The sequence below is a fragment of the Ctenocephalides felis genome, unplaced genomic scaffold (genome assembly GCF_003426905.1).
Source record: "Ctenocephalides felis isolate EL2017-DRISC unplaced genomic scaffold, ASM342690v1 CF-g0.4_SCAFFOLD_01708, whole genome shotgun sequence".
Lineage (NCBI taxonomy): Eukaryota > Metazoa > Arthropoda > Insecta > Siphonaptera > Pulicidae > Ctenocephalides > Ctenocephalides felis.
Genome location: NW_020537862.1, coordinates 20,497 through 37,929, shown reverse-complemented (window position 1 = coordinate 37,929; position 17,433 = coordinate 20,497). Strand labels below are relative to the sequence as shown.

Genomic DNA, 17,433 nt, shown 5'->3' with positions numbered 1-17,433 from the left:
GTCAGAATAGCAAAAAATAATAGCGTTGAAAGGAAGCAAAATGCAAAGCTCTAAAGCAAAAGAGTGCAAAAAGCAAACTCTATTTGCAAAGACTCGATAATGTGGATAAGCATGAAAGAGCTAGTACAATATAAAAATGTCTTAAACAACAATAATCTAAATGAAAAATATTACCAGTCAAAATATATATGATCAAAACTTGAACATTTATTTCAATATTTATGCAATAACGCTATTATTAAAAAACATTCATATTAAATTCAGAGATTTCTATTTAGAATTGTTTAAGATTCAAATAGCATCATATTTGTGCGTTTTTTTTTTCACATATACTAATAATATTCCACAGACAAACCATAACGAGCTATTAAATCGAGTGAAAGCTCGACTCATTAAAAACATAACATGGACCCCATATGACATTTCATCCGTCTTTGATGAACCAGATCCAAGTCTGCATTTTGAAATAGATGGAGAAAATTCATCTATGAAGAGTACAATATTCGAAGGTAACCAAATAAAATAATATAACATTATAACACAACTAACGAACACTAACCGGAATTAGTCAAAAAATATGTCACATGAAAACACATAGTAAACTTGAATTTCACATAAATTCCGCAGACATAAAAAATTCAGAATCCAGATACAGTACAAAATTGTAAAAGTTTGTGCTAACTAAACTATAAATGCCTTGTGCTAATTAAACTATAAAATTACATTACTTTGGTTCATTTATATGATAAAGCTCGACAAAAGTCAGAAACAATATTTATTAATATTGAAAGGGTCTTGCTTACTATAAACCGATAATATACATAGCATGCTTTAAAAGATCAGAAAAAATCTTTTTTTAGAACTTAGAAAAATCATAATAAAAACAGGTTCCAAAGATGTTTGTGCCTGTCTTTGTCAAATATCTCAACACTCATTCGACAGTTCAGCTTGCTCCAGTGCAACGGAAAATGAAAGAACCGAAGCGGTTTCGGAAGAAAAGCTTCAACGAATCACCGGTAAATCCATTTAAGAATAATATTATTTACTATTAGTAGAAAGTATTATGTTAAATGCACTTATAAGTAATTCAAGCTTATACCAAGCATTGTTCTTGAGTTTAACGAGAATTTCTGCTATAGCCGAGTTAATGAAGTCGTAAACCATAAAAATTAAGAGGTCTTCAGAGAGAGCTTGATTTTATTTTTTTCCCAATTTTGCAATATTTAAAATCCGAAACATTTCAGTAGGGATTTTTTTTTGTGTAAGGCGGTACTCCGGTTATTTGATGCGATGTTTGAAAAAATATAAAGAAAAGGTTAAACGATAATTTCTCTATATTTCTTTACAAGTTTTTAAATAATGTACAAGTTTAAAAATATAATATATCAGTCTTGACATCTTTGAAACGGTGGCTCTGAATAAAAAGTATTCATACATCTTTTGTAGCTAACTTTATGCTCTACAATTTTGTTTCGGGTAATTTCTCGATAAAACTGACTATTTAGCTGAAAATCGCAAAAAAAAAATCATTTCTTCGGCCTTTGACCTTGTGCCAAATTTTTAGCTCGCACCGGGACGATAAGGACTTTTGAGATTACTTTCATAATGGTATTTTAAGCAATTATATTAAGTTACAGCCCATTATGAATTATTGTAACCGTCTTGAATTTAGGTTTAAATTAGGACGAAGGAATTAGGTTTAAATTGAACGCGCTATAAAGATATCTTATTAAGTATGTTACAACACAAAATTATTGAAAGCGACTCTTAAGGAAACAAAATAAAACAACGTTTTACGTCTATGTGTACATTTCCTATACATGATTTCTTTCTATTTCAGATCCTGTCTAATTTAAAGCTGATGTTTGCTGAAGAAGAATTAGTTTCAAGCCCTTTTCTCATTTTCATTGGTATTGCGAAATTAGTTATTAGACTGTATTGTAGTAAATGATGACTATATATTTTAGTAAACGACTTTCCTCTCTAGAAGTAATAATGGGTATTTTGCAAAATACCGAGTTTTTCATATTTTCTTTTGATTCAAATTCTAAAATATATAATTTATTTGTAAGTTAAAAGACTTCGGAACAAAGTTTTAATAACATCTATTACGAAAAAGCAATAATTAAACGCAACGACATGTCTACTCTGTGTAATATGAACATCAGTTTTATGGCTTGTTTTGCGAAGCTTAAGTAATTCAACATTGTATCGAAAAATTCATGATTACGTTCAGCATATGTTAGAATCTTTTTAAAATATGCTTTTTAAAGATTTTTTTATAATATTTTCAATTAGTCTACATAACGCATACCTATTCTCATCTGTGAAATGATGTTTTGATATTATGCATAATATGTATACTATTATGCATAGTATGTATGTATATGTATAGTAATTTTTTTTCCAAACATATATCATATCTCGATGAGAAGAGTTTTTTTTAAAAACCTTTTCATTTATTTTATTTTAATTTAATATTTATTTTAACTCAATAATTTTTAAAATTTGTGCTTTGAAAATTGTATAGTAATTGGTGCATTATATTTTCCGTGTTTTTTGTTTTTTCTTTAAATTATTTGTATGCACTGAAGATGGGTCAAATCAGGACCCGAAACGATTGACAATAGAACATTTTACCTGATCAAATAGTTTTAATTAATGGATGGAAAATTGAAATACTACTTAATAAAATAGTTTTAATTAATGGATGGACGCCCAAGAACAACTTTATTATAATATTTCACCATCTGAGAAAACCTCTCAATTTATATATAAATGAATATATATATCTTATATATAAAATTCTTCTGTAACTGTGTATGAATGATTAATCCTCCTAAACTATAATTCGGATTTTCATGAATCTTCCTGAAGTTTATTCGGGAAATTGTCTAGAATTATTAGATTCATAGAAATATAGTTAGATTGTAGAAATAAATAGAAAAAATTACAAAAAAACGCTTATCATTGTTTGACCTTGAAAATATTTTAAGCTTAGTTTGACATTAAAAACAAATGAAGACTGTCATTTGTCAAACATTTCTATTCACTTATAGGCTAAAGCAATAATAAAATATAATAAATCCATGATTATAAATAAAGAAAATGTAATGTCTACATTATTAATGCCGAAAAGCAGTTGAGATGTGCCAAAAATTAAAAAAATATAATAACATAGAGTCAAAATGCGTCTGACAAGTGATGCAGTTCTGCGCATGCGTCTCACGGTTGTGAAATGTCAGTTCAATGTAATTACATACCCTATATTAAAATTCAATTTGACAGATTATTATTTTTTAACTAAACGTTAAAGAAAAATTAAAAGCGTTGTTTGCTAATATCTTCAGAAATATTTTAACAAAAATAATGAAATGACCAAAATTATATAAATTAATATCTTAATAAATCACTGCTTTATAGTGTTCTATGAACAATATTAAGCTAGATATGAAAATGGGGTTTTATAGTCCTCAAAATAAGCTTTAAAATGAGTATTTCTGCATGTAAAATGAGTGAGCGATCATGCAAATAAAAGACACATACAATTTTTTTTTTCATTTGAATCAAATTAACCCTTCGCCGTTACAAAATAAGAAAAGTTACGGTAAAATTTATGATAGAGAAAGTTGTAGGTCATTTAATTACCTTTAAAATAGTATATTACAAGTTCTGATAAAATCAGAATTAAAAGAATTATAATCTAATTAATGCCGGGGCTGGTGACGGAGTGCAAATTGTTTTCACTTCTGAACTTAAAATTAAGATTAGCGTATTTCCAGAATATATCATGAAATTATAGCACAGTAAAAAAATCACAGGGCACACGCTTTTTTCCTCCCCATTTACTGCAATAATTTTGTTTATCGTAGGTTGAATAGAGCACATGTGAACTGGATTTGACAAATTAATTCACAACAAATATGAACTTGACTAATAATGTATATTGATTTATTAGTGAGAAAAATGTAATTTAGATATTAAAATTACTAAAAGCCAGTTAAAATATGGTACGAAATTATAAAAATTATACGCAACATTGTTGAAGCAATTATTTTGGGTAGAAAAATTCAATGTGATATTGTACCTATACCGCGAATGCTATATATTAATTCTTTCTGAATATGTTATACCTTTTAAAAGACTTCAATTTCCAATACGTATATCTTATGCTATAAATCACAAAGGCAGACGATTTTTCGTGTGATAAATTTGGAAAATCAATGTTTTAGTCGTGAATAAACAAAAAATCATTCATTTATATATCCACATCTACAGGTATGACTAAAATTATTGGATAACCCTTGGCATTAAAATAAATTGAGCTATAGGAAATAAATTAGTTCTATTAATTGCAGTGTATAATTTTTAATATACAATTTTGTTGAACATATTTTAATATTTGTTAAAAGGATCATAATTTTATTTGAAGCAATTCTACATATAACATCACTCATATTTGTGCAAATAGTAATTCAAAAAACAATAATTATCACTTTTAACTGAACAGTATAAATATTAGTATAGGATATTAAAATAATGTAGATGTGGGCACAGGACAACGTCTGTCGGGTCATCTAATATATATATATATATATATATATATATATATATATATATATACATATATATATATATATATATATATATATATGATATTCAGTTTTCAGGGCAATACATCAATTAAAAAATTTGTATGACTTTAAAACATTTTTATTTGTTGCATTGTGAACATTTATAATATGATATAATTAGGATTGTGCATTGTGAACATTTATAATATGAAATAATTAGGATTAATTCAATTACATAGTCCACTGAAGATGACACAAAACTATGTGTCGAAACGTATGGAAAAAATAAAAATGTTTTAAAGTCATACAAATTTTTTAATTGATGTATTGCCCTGAAAACTGAATATCACATATTTCAACATCAAAATTATAAAAAATTTAATATATATATATATATATATATATATATATACATAGGTGCAGCAACTGAAATTCATGCCAGATACTTAAAATTCGGTATTTATTGAGGTGTAATGGGTAAAAGCATTTTCCAAGACTATAATAAAATACAAACCGTACATACAGACATTTTGTCCAAAATAGAAAATAAAAAATAATTTGAAGTAAATAATATGGCTCATTTATAAAATTTTAAATTTATTCATATTAAAATTAATTAATAGTAAAATTAAAAAACATTTTTATAAAATATTATTGTCGACAACAGTAATGGTCGTACTTGTATGCTTGAAACGACAATCAAACTATTATGCAGCTCATTATTCATCAATATAATTATCCGCACGATCACTTGAATTCTTAGTGGCAATAATGGATGAAGAAAACTCGCACATAATTTTAAATTTTTCCAAATCTGTAGGTCGAATACCTTTAGTTACATTATGAGACAAATCAACAGGATCCTGAAGACACATTGAAGCATCAGTTTTTAGGGGTCCATAATATAACTGATCAAGTAACACCATATCGTTTGAATTCATATCGTTTGAATCCATATCGTTTGAATCGAAATCATTTAATGTAGCCCTTGAAATTCGTTGACAATGATCTATATATGGTTTAAATTGCTGAGGAAGTGACATGTAATCTTCAAACTCTTCTTTATTAACTATCTGACCCAATAATGGACAAATCACATTCTGTGAGTAATTGAATTCTCCATAATATTTGAAAAAACCACGCAATAAATTCGATAATTTTTCAGTGCTTTTCGGAAAAGCCACATAGTCTACAACTTGGCACTCCCAACCTGAGATAAAATTAATTTATTTTAGTTTTGAATAATGTCCTCAAATGTGGACACTTATGAAATATTTACTAAAATGAGATTCCTTTGTGATAATGTTTTGACACTAAATTGGAAACGAATTTTACCCTTTCAATTATACTGGTCGATTTCTTTATTATTACCCTATATTGTACAAATAAATTGTAAAAAAATGTCAATTCTGGACTGATTCGTATGCTGACAGTTCCGAATTTTAAAAAAACAAAATGTAAAAATAAAAATATCTCTGTGAAAAAATCTGTGATATCCCCAACTTGCACTGCACTCATGGCAGTGCAATTGTTTAAATTTTCTGGCAGTGCAGTTGTTTGGACGAATTATCCATAAGTAACGTTTGAAAGGTGATATATGTTTTTTGTGCTTCCCAAAATACTGTCCATTTATGAGGTGACCACATTTATGGATTGAAAAAACCTACGGGTTACATCTTCGATCAAAGAAGATTGAATCCAATAATTCATAAATTAATATCCTAAAGCTAATCACTGTGCCCTGCCTTTCCCAATTATAACGCACAAGCAACTCATATATCTGTAGCTAAATTTGCAGTACAATTTGAATATACACTTACCGCAAATAATTTTTTTTTCATGACTACTTCCTGTAGTCATATGCCATACAGGTACAATGAGCTTTTGTAGCTGAAGATAAAATATAACAAGATATGCTATAGCATACCCATTCATTGAAACTTTAATTAGTTTTAACCAATGTTTCAAAATTAATATCATGCGCTTTGCTATAGGTTGATCATTTAATATTCGCCTGAAAAAAATTACTTTTACAAAAAAACAATATGTAGAGAGCAAATTGGAACAATAGTCCATAACAAAAATATTACTCACTTTAATATGACAGTATTTTCAACACCTAAGCCATTTCTAAAAGATATATCACAGTCCATTTTATATACAGTATTAAATGCTTTAATAATTGGTGTTCTAGCTTTTGTAACAGGGAACACAAAGTCCCACTCGTCACATTTTTTTAACACCTCACAACATACATCAATTAACGAATTCTGAAATTGACTGTTTTGGTTTTGTAATCCATTATACATGGAACCTGTAATAATACAAAAATAATAGCTAAGTAACTATATGCTGTTATATGCTACAACCATGCTACAACTACTAATGTTAATTGTAAACATATTTGTCATTATAGTAGAACACCTTTCAAGTTATATCATTTATAAAACATTTAATTGTGATTGTTTACAATAAATTTGACACATATATACAAATTAATATTCAAGAGATTCTTTACTCATAGCTATTTTCCGAACTTTTAATCTTAAACTTCAATTGAATAGTTTTTTTTTCATAGATTTAGAAATTTATTTAAAATTCATATGTTTCGGCTAGCATATTAGGCTTCATTCAGTGGCAATCAATTTAACTATAAAAATTAAAACTAAATAAATAATATGTAAGAAATTTCATAGAAAAACAATGATAATAATAATAATAATAATAAAAAACACAATTTTGTATCCTAATATAACATATGAAAACATTATTAATCCATTGTATGAGTATGTGCACAGTGGTAAAATATATATTTTTTAACATCACAGATGGTAAAACACATAAATAAACATAACTTAACAAGTTATCGAAATTATGTATTGACTATTCGGAGTCTAGAAATAAAAATGTCACATTTTTTCTTGAAGCAGTTTTTAACATGTGTTCAAATTTTATGAAAAATTTAAAAAGCGATGGGATCTTGTCATTTTTTAAGAAATTTTGACACGCTATTTAGGAACCACCTGTTTGTTTCGTTCAGGGATGTGTTATCGAATCGTTTATTTATGAACCTGTCGTTATGCAATTGCAAAAACAACCCCTCAGCGAATCTTCTATTAATTACGTTTTCACTTAAAATTTTTGGGTTAAAAAAATCTATATTATGATTTGAATTATTTACATGCTCGGTTAACTACCTTTTCAACAAACAAAATCACCGACCATAAAAACCGTTTAGACGTATGTAATTGCAATAGAACCCTCAGTTCCATTTTTACACAAATTAAATCTATGTTTAATTCTGACCGTCTCAGGAACTTAGTATATCAGATTAATAGTTCTACTTGTGAGCTCTTTTATATCGGAGGAACTAGCCAAAACCTGAGTCAGCGCCTTTATCAACATAAAAATAACTCAAAAAATCCCAAACAATTCATAACCATGTTAACCGAGCATATAAATAATTTAAATTATAATATAGATTTTTTCAACCCAAAAATTTTACATTTTGAAGAGAACGTAACTAAAAGAAATTCGCTGAGGGGTTGTTTTTGCGATTGCATAACAATAGGGTCATAAACAAACGATTCGACAACACGGCCCTGAACGAAATAAACACGTGGTTCCTATATAGCGTGTCAAAATTTCCTAAAAAATGACAAAATCCCATCGCCTTTTAAATTTCTTGTGAAATTTGAACACATTTTAAAAACTGCTTCAAAAAAAAATGTGACATTTCTATCTTAGATTCCAAATAGTCAATACATAGTTTCTTCAACTTATTAAGAGTTATTCATGTTTATTTGTGTATTTTACCATTTGTGATTTTAAAAAATATATATATATTACCACTGTCTGTCTTCTCATCTGTTATATTATGATACAAAATTGTAAGTGTTTTTTATTATTATTATTATTGTTTTTCTATGATATTTATTTCCATTTCTTACATATTATTTAGTTCTAATTTTTATAGTTATATTGATTGCCACTGAATTAAGTATAGAAGGATGGATTTTAAGTAAATTTCTAAAAACTCTCATACTATTTTTATTGATGTAACGCCCGACTTTCAAACTCAAATTAAATATAAATATATATATATATATATATATATATATATATATATATATGTATGCATACATATAGTAATACAAAAATGTTACCACTGTCAAAAAAAATGTCAAGATCGCTACTTTCACATCCTAAACCAGTCATTCTAGAGCCAAAAGGGTAGGCTTTGCAGCTTGTGAACACTGATAAATTTTTCTCCAGCATGGTGCAGGTAGCTAATATCAATTCATTCGATTGTGCAGCAGTTTTTGCCAATTTGATTAAATTAACAGAGTAGTCATTCAATACTTGTTCATCCTCGATTAAAGTCAAAATTTTTTTTCTAATTTTTGCTGTTAATTGAATAACATAATTTTGTTTCTAATATAAAATTTGGTTTAGATAATACTTATATTTCCAAGTTTTAATGAATTTACCATTGGAACTAATTTTTCCTTTTGTAATAACCTTTGAGAATTCAAATTCAAAATGTGTGTGTTCAAAGTTGGTACCTGCTGGATAGTATGATATAACGCGGCACTCACTGCATTCATGTTTCATTGTAGGAGGATTATCTTTATTAAAGTCATCATTATAATCTGGAATACTAAATTCAAAATTAAATTAAAGTATATTATATACCATAATTAAGATCACTGTATCTTACTTAGAAATATGATTTGATGAGATTTTATGCAAATTGAAGTCCTGTATAAATAGTCTACATACGCTGCAATAGTGACGAATTTCTAGAAATTCGCTAAGGTTTCTTCTATGGCTCATTCCATTAATATGACCAAGAACACCTCGTTTGTTGAGAGTTAATTTATGACGACACAATAAACATTTTAAAAATCCTTTGTCAATTATTCTGAAAAACAATTTAGATTTAAAATTTTATTTGATAACTTATAGCATACATAAAAAAAAATAGTTTGATACAAACCCGAAAATTTGCTTATTTAAACTTAGGTTCTTATCACTGAGATCAAAATCGTCCCAAAACTTTAAAAATATTTCTTCTAATTTACGTGTTTCTTCTTTACTATTTGTCACATTTACATTTTCAGTGTCATTGCCATTATTTGCTTCAACTCCATTATTCTCAATAATTTTTAAATTATCTAATTGACCATGCTCATATTCTTCTCCAAAATCTGAATTATCAGAAGCAATTAATTCTACCATCAAAAATTGCATAATTAGCTTTTGTCATAAATTATATTTATATTATTTTCAACATCGACTGAAAGTGTAAATAGTCAAAACTACTGCAATTACCATTCATCAACGGAACAGCAATCTTTTCATTTGAAAATGCTGGAACACAGCCTATATCCATTCCATCATTTACATAGTATTTAGTAATAGTATCTAATGCCTTAAAAAATTATATATATTAGATACATGAATATAAGTAGTGATAAAATCTTAATTTGATTAACAGCACTTACTTCATTGTCATAAAAATTATCTTCACGGACTCCTAAACAGCCACCATTCATATGTGATGCATTTCCGTGTAATTCATTCATAGCAGCAAACATTATTTCTTTTCCATCAATTTTTGTATTTGTATTTACTATAAAAATACAATATGACACAATGAGATGCACAAAAGTTGATCCTCTAAAGTTATGTTCAGTAAATTTTTCATGCTGACCATTTGTATTTAGAACCTACAGTTCCAATATATTCCTTATTGTAAACTAATAATATTAGTACCTATATTTTGTAGAATACTTAATGATTTTAATAACAAAATACAATGTATTAATATTTATGTGAAACAAGAATAATTATAATTGTATTTTACAGAATTTTGCATATCATTAATTAGAGGTCTTAATTTTATGTAATATAAAATAAAAACATAAGCAATAAAATGAAACCATCATAAAAAAACTAATTATTAACATTAATAAGCGGCATATTTAAATAAAATTAATCGCTAATTATTTTCATAGTCTTAAACACAAAAAAATATTTGGTAATATTTTAATGCGATATTTTCATTTTAAATACTATTAATATGGCCCATAAAAATTCATATTGTATAAAGAATGTTTTCAATTGAAAAAACTTTCGTATATTAAACTCAAAAACTAGAAGGCCCATAATGATTAAAATTTTTACCATAAAAACCAATTTTTTTAAAAAAAACTAGAACTTCTAGAAATAATTAACTGAAATATAAGTTTCAAAAATATAATGGTTGAATAATAGTAATAAATGAAATTGTGCAAAATTCAGTATTACAAGGTTACTATAATTTACTGGCTATAAAAATATTAGATGAAAAAAAATATTAAACATCTTCAAGTTGTATTCTGTACAAATATTTAACAAAAGTTATAAACCATAATAATAATTTGGAATAATTTTAACAAGTTAATAATTTATTTAAATTTTGGAAAAATGTAAAACTTTTTTCCAAAATTAAATTTTTTTCTTATCAATTATAAAAATCGTTTAATATTATAGCGACGTAATAAATAAGAAGTTAAATTTAAAGTTGTTAATATGAATTTACTGAATCGTATAAAATTTTCAACAGAAACAAATCATCAGTTAAATATAAATTTTAAATGTAAAAAATATGAAAAAAAATATTGTATAGGGTTGGTGAAGCCAATCAGTGATGTCATATATATAAGGTCTAGAAATGTGAAAAATAATTTTAAAAAATCTTTATGAATATATTAGATAAATAATAATTGCAACTCTGAAGTAAATAATATGATATTAAAAATATTTCTTTCGATAAATTTTATACACATGTGAAAAAACCTTACCTGATGTATCATTAAACTTGAAAGTGATGGGTGTATGTTTAGGTAATGCTCCCTCATCATTAGAAAAAATTATTAAACCACATTCTTGACAAACTAAGTCTTTGAAAAATAGGCCCTTATTTTTACATCCAAAGTATGAAATTAACCTATAAAACCAAATCAATTGAGATACTAATATTATTTATTTATCAGGAATCTTACATAAATTGAACAAATAAAATACGGTGCAGTAGTCCTTGCAAAACATTTATTTCATCAAATCTATATTCATCTAAATTCTCTTATCTCAATCTCTATGCTACGACAGACTCCGCCTTGTCACTCCCTAGCTCTGCCCCTTCCGCCTGAACTCGCTCACACACGTCTGTTGTAGCCAACCGCACAGAATGACACGCGCGACATTCAAACATACTCATTCGAATAATATGTTTCGCTAACATACTATACATATACATATACATATATATATATATACATATACATATACATATATATATATACATATACATATACATATATATATATATATATATATATATATATATATATATTAACAAAGTCTAATAATCGGGCATAACATCAATAAAAAACATGAATTTCTTTCAAAAATTTATTTTAAATCCATACGTTTCGGCTATAATCCTAGCCTTCATTCAGTGGAAACTAAAAAAAAAAATAAAAACTAAAACAATTGAATTGGAGTGAAAAGAAAAAAATAAAATAGTAATTAGTACTTACAATTAGTTGATCTTAGTAAAGTAGTTAAATTGGAAAATTTTAATAATCCATAATATTATATATAGAATAATTTTCCAATTTAACACTAAGATCAACTAATTGTAAGTACTAATTACTATTTTATTTTTTTCTTTTCACTCCAATTCAATTGTTTTAGTTTTTAATTTTATTTTTAGTTTCCACTGAATGAAGGCTAGGATTATAGCCGAAACGTATGGATTTAAAATAAATTTTTGAAAGAAATTCATGTTTTTTATTGATGTTATGCCCGATTATTAGACTTTGTTAATACATATGTCAACATCAAATTCAGAATCATACAAAATATATATATATATATATATATATATATATATATATATATTACTTGAGATACTAAATGACAGTCTTAATATAATATATTTAACTAAAGAATAAATCTTCATAAAAAATACATCAAAACAATGGTATTATTTGGACAAACTATTAGCTTATTCTGCGGCTTTAAAATATTTTATAATAAAGAAGACAATTATTCAATATTATTTTGATCGTTTGATATAGATAAATCACTTGTTTCATTAAGATTTTAAATATTTATTAATTTGTTTTTTATTACTCAAAGTGCAGTAAAACTAGGTAAATAGTTTAACTATCTTGACGTTTTCGTCAAAAAATCCGATTTTCAAATTTTATGTTTTTTTGAAATTTTAAGTCACTGAATCGAATCGGACCATTATAATCCATTCAGGATTCAGAACTTTCAATCATAGAAAAACTATTAGGCCGATCATCGGGCAAAATTAATGAACGCTAGTCTTTTGTAGAGGTACATGGAATGGCTTTTTAATTTTTTAAATCGGTTCAGCCGTTTTTGGAACAACGCCGTCGAAGAATACTCAATGTAATAAAATAATAGAGAAATTTTAAATGATTTCAAATAGATTATTACAAACACTGTAACTTTCATTATTTTTATTTTATAGAGAAAATATAAGTCGAGGACATTTACATAGTTAGAAATATGTTACATATTTATAAATACGTAGTGTAATATATTACTTTAAGAATTATATAAATTGAATTGCAAAATTAAAAATATTTGTTTCAAGTATATAAGTGAGATTTAAAATTTTAATTAGAATTAAAATTAAAATTCGACTCAATTTCGATATTTTAAAAAACTATTTTTTCGTAATAAAAAAAAAATTGGCTTTCTCATCAAAAACTAATAGTTTCTTCAAACTTTTAATACTAGCAAAATGTTTTTTGAATCATTGAATTTGGTGCTTCGTTCTATCAAAAACTACAATTTTTGGCATTCTTATAGCTCCGTATCTCCGAAAAAGATAGACTTATTTTTGTCAAAAACTAATCAGTACGTCTCCCAATCATTACAAATTGATTGTTTTTTGAATCATTCAAATCATATACCTTGTTATCTCAAAAACAAATTTTTTTGCATATCTTTACGTTTCAAAGATTTCTTAACATGTTAGAAAAAAATGATGTATGTGTTTGTGCATGTGGTAGGCCCAGCGGTTTCGGAGAAAAAGTGTGAAAAAAATTATATTTGGCAGCCAAAAATGATCATTGAATATATGCACATCAAATTAACAAACATTTCAGTGAAATTAGTACTCACTTATAAATAATTTAAATACCAAAATTAGTAAAATAATAGAAAAATGAATTGTTATAGTACAAATACATTCCATACCTTTCCTTATGTGCCTTTTGTGATTTATGAGTTGAATATGATTTCTCATTCTGAATCATTAAGTCGCATAAATAACAATAATATCGATGTGATAAATTTACCAGTAATGCATTATTTCTATGAGTAATGCTCTCCAAGTGATTCTTTATGGAAAAAACATTGGCAGAAACATCAATATCATTATTACATAAAGTACATAAATATATACCATCAGTAAAACTAAAAAATATAAAAAAAATATATAGTTATATTGACTAGTTATAATATTTATATTTATTTATTTAATTCATACTCACTTAAAAAAAATTCTATTATATATATACATCGGTTTAACAATTGCCCATGAACTTTCAATGCATTTAATGAAAGCACTAACGCTGTCATCAATAAATATGTTATTGTCTTCTACTAGGTCAATTCTAGAATCTATCCGATTCCAATTATTTGGTACATTACTTTTCATAAAACTGACACAAATGTTTTGTCCTTCAATCTCCTGTTTATTTTTGAATGCATCATGAGAACTAACTTTCATAACACCTGTCGAGATGTTTGCAAATAAATCATTAGAATACATGATTTTATTTCTATCAGACAGCAAATTACCTATGTGATCTTTCTCTAATGAAACTTCTCTGTTCAAAAGTGTCAATTTTCCCGAACTACTCTTGATTACAGATTCGCATTGTGATATGTGATCCATAGTTTTTAAATGTGTGAATATTTTTTTTTGTCTAACATCAATTTCCTTATTACATGGTTTGCAATAAATTGTCCTTTTAGAATAAGGAAATATGAAATCTCTATTTGAAAGCAATATGTTGTCATTGTCATCCTTCATGTAATTATCAAGTCGATTTAAAAACGGCCTAATTAAGTCTATTTTATCATCATTTTTCAATCCTTTTTCATGTTTAGATCCTTTTATATGCGTCAAAATATTTAATTCTCCCTTGCATATATTGACATTACACAACAAACAATTATCAAACAAATTTGCTCTATATATAGCATATCTATTAATAAAATTCACATTACGTACAGTGATCCAATCACTGGACCAATTATTTGGACCATTTAAATCATTGTTAATCTGCAATACTGCAAATAATAATTCTTATTAATCATATAAAATAACAAAAACTAACAATTATCTGTAAAATATTTTCAGTGAAGATAAATTTTAAATTCATTCGTTTTTGTTCTCAGTAAAATTATACTATTTATGCTGTTTTCGTTTTTTATATGAAATACTTCAGTATAAGTAGAATTTGGTATACAGCAAATGGCAATTTAATTTATTATTTTTTATAATATTTTGTACATATCTTACTCACAAAGCAGTTATTAACACAGTAAAAATCAATATGACTGCTATTATTCATAGATGCTAACCAGCCTGATATCATGCATATCATCCCTGGTTAGTTAAAGAACTATTTTCAATAATAGCTCATTTGAGCACTGCACGAGAAATCTTTCACACTCAGGGCCGTGCCTGGCCAGCGTGCAGGCGGCCGAGGGGCGGCCAAATAAAAAAAGAGCAAATTTAAAGGCGGCCATAATAAAAAGCGGTCGTGTTAATAGTCCACTGAATTAAAAGACGGTCAAATTAAAAGACCGCTGGATTAAGAGGCGGCAAAACTTAAAATCAGCACGATTCTCAAATAGTAATTTTGTAATGGTTTTTGAATTTTCAAAATCAATTTGCGAATTCATAACGTGTACCAAAAATTGGCAGAAGTAACCAGCACGAGTGCTTATTTAATTTAATTGATTTTTCATATAGGATTGCGTATTTTAAAGGACACGTCGACTAAAGATGAAACTTTGATAGTATTTTTAAAATAAAACAACTTATTGTAGGGTCGAAATATTTAGGTATAATTGAGACCATGATCTTTATCGCCAATAAAGTTAAATAAATATTAAATATCACGGTAAAAAATATTTAACAATTAAATACGAAGAAACGACCCGATCGATCTCCAAAACTAATCAGGACGATTTCCAAATGATATCTTTCGAATAGTTTCTGGGTTTTTAAAATCGACGCAGGATTTTTGGTTAAAACGTGTACAATTTTTTTAGACTTTTCTGTTGATTATAAACGGCATGGCCGATTGTTGCACATAACTGGCAAACGCTAGTTCTTATCTAGTTACAGAAATCGATTTAACCGTTTTTGAGAAAACGTTTGCAAAAAGTCAAAAATTAGCTCATATACACACTTTTTATTAAATTTTGTCTTAAACGATCAAGAATGACTTGAAATGTCGAGAAAACATAAAATTTATAAGCCAATTTTTTTTGTGAGAACACATTTGATATTTTGCTGTGCCACATACCCAGGCACGGCCCTGTTCACACTATACATGAAAATTTAATTTTATATTTATCATAAATTGATGCCCATAAAAAGTATACGACTTTCATGCTAAACAATGTAGTGTTTTTGAACTTCATGTAGATTAATTTTTCAATAATGTTAAAAAGCATTTGACAGAAAAAGAGAGAAATATGAATGTGTGGTATATATTTAGAGATAATTCTATTTGAAGGTTTGTAAATTTGAATATAAATGTATCGAAGGTGTCTCAATATCAGCTCAAGTCATTACACGAAACAGTAATATAACCGCAAACATTGATTTCAAAGTTTATATTTCACACATTTGAAAAACGAAGTCATAATTTTGAGAGAATGATTAATTGCATATGATTAAAAAATGTTTCAAATTTATACATGTTTCAATAACATTTTCAGAATTTATAATATATATATGTATATAATAGGATCTTCAAAATAAAAAAAAATTGTCAGAAAAATTGTATTGCATCGTTTTAATTAAAATTTTTACAATAAAAATATAATAGAAATCTCTCAGGAAAAACAAAGATTCCCACAAAATAAAAAAATATGCATAAAATTTAAAAAAATACTTATTCATCATATCTGTCCTTTTTAACTTCCCGTAGGGTAAGTTATTGTAATGGGCCGAAAATCGGAATTGAAAATTTTTACATTTCTCGACGTTTTGAAGGTTTCTGAACGTTTTGGCATACCTCAGAAAAAATGGATGTGTGTGTGTGTGTGTGTGTGTGTGTGTGTGTGTGTGTGTGTGTGTGTGTGTATGTATGTGTGGATACAAATTTCCAGTCACGTTTTAGGGCGCACGGATCAACCGATTTGAATGGTTCAAAAAACATTCGATTCCTATTGATAGGGAAAAGAGCTGATTAGTTTTTTGGCAAAGGCAGGTCCAGCCGTTTTGGAGATACGGAGCCAAGAGTGCAGAAAATAGAAATCGTATTTTTGAGAGAACGGAGTATCCGATTTGAATGATCTAAAAACATTCAATTAGTAATGATTGGGAGAAGTGTTTATTAGTTTTTGGCAAGGGCAGGCCCAGCCATTTTGAAGATACGGATCTAAATATGTAAAAAAGGGCAAGTTTTTGAGAGAACTAGCGTCCGATTTAAATGATTCAAAGAACTTTCTGCTTGTCTTAACAAATAATCGATTTTGGAAAATTTCTTTTTTTTTTTTTTTTTTTTTTTTTTTTTTTTTTTTT

The 17,433-nt window shown here is 26.8% G+C and overlaps 1 protein-coding gene across 2 annotated transcripts; it reads right to left on the bottom strand.

Annotated features, from left to right (window-relative positions):
- Positions 1–5,251: 5,251 nt before the first annotated feature.
- On the bottom strand, positions 5,252–14,960 carry LOC113374319 (the record flags this gene model as incomplete). 2 transcript variants are annotated; one of them, XM_026614433.1, is given in 13 exon segments in its annotated part: positions 5,252–5,784; positions 6,395–6,588; positions 6,669–6,888; positions 8,741–8,980; positions 9,065–9,234; positions 9,295–9,498; positions 9,574–9,808; positions 9,909–10,008; positions 10,082–10,209; positions 11,423–11,568; positions 13,860–14,078; positions 14,156–14,399; positions 14,466–14,960. In XM_026614433.1, coding segments are annotated over 13 exon segments (3,086 nt in total), but the record flags the coding sequence as incomplete, so codon positions are not given.
- Between the last annotated feature and the right edge of the window lie 2,473 nt (positions 14,961–17,433).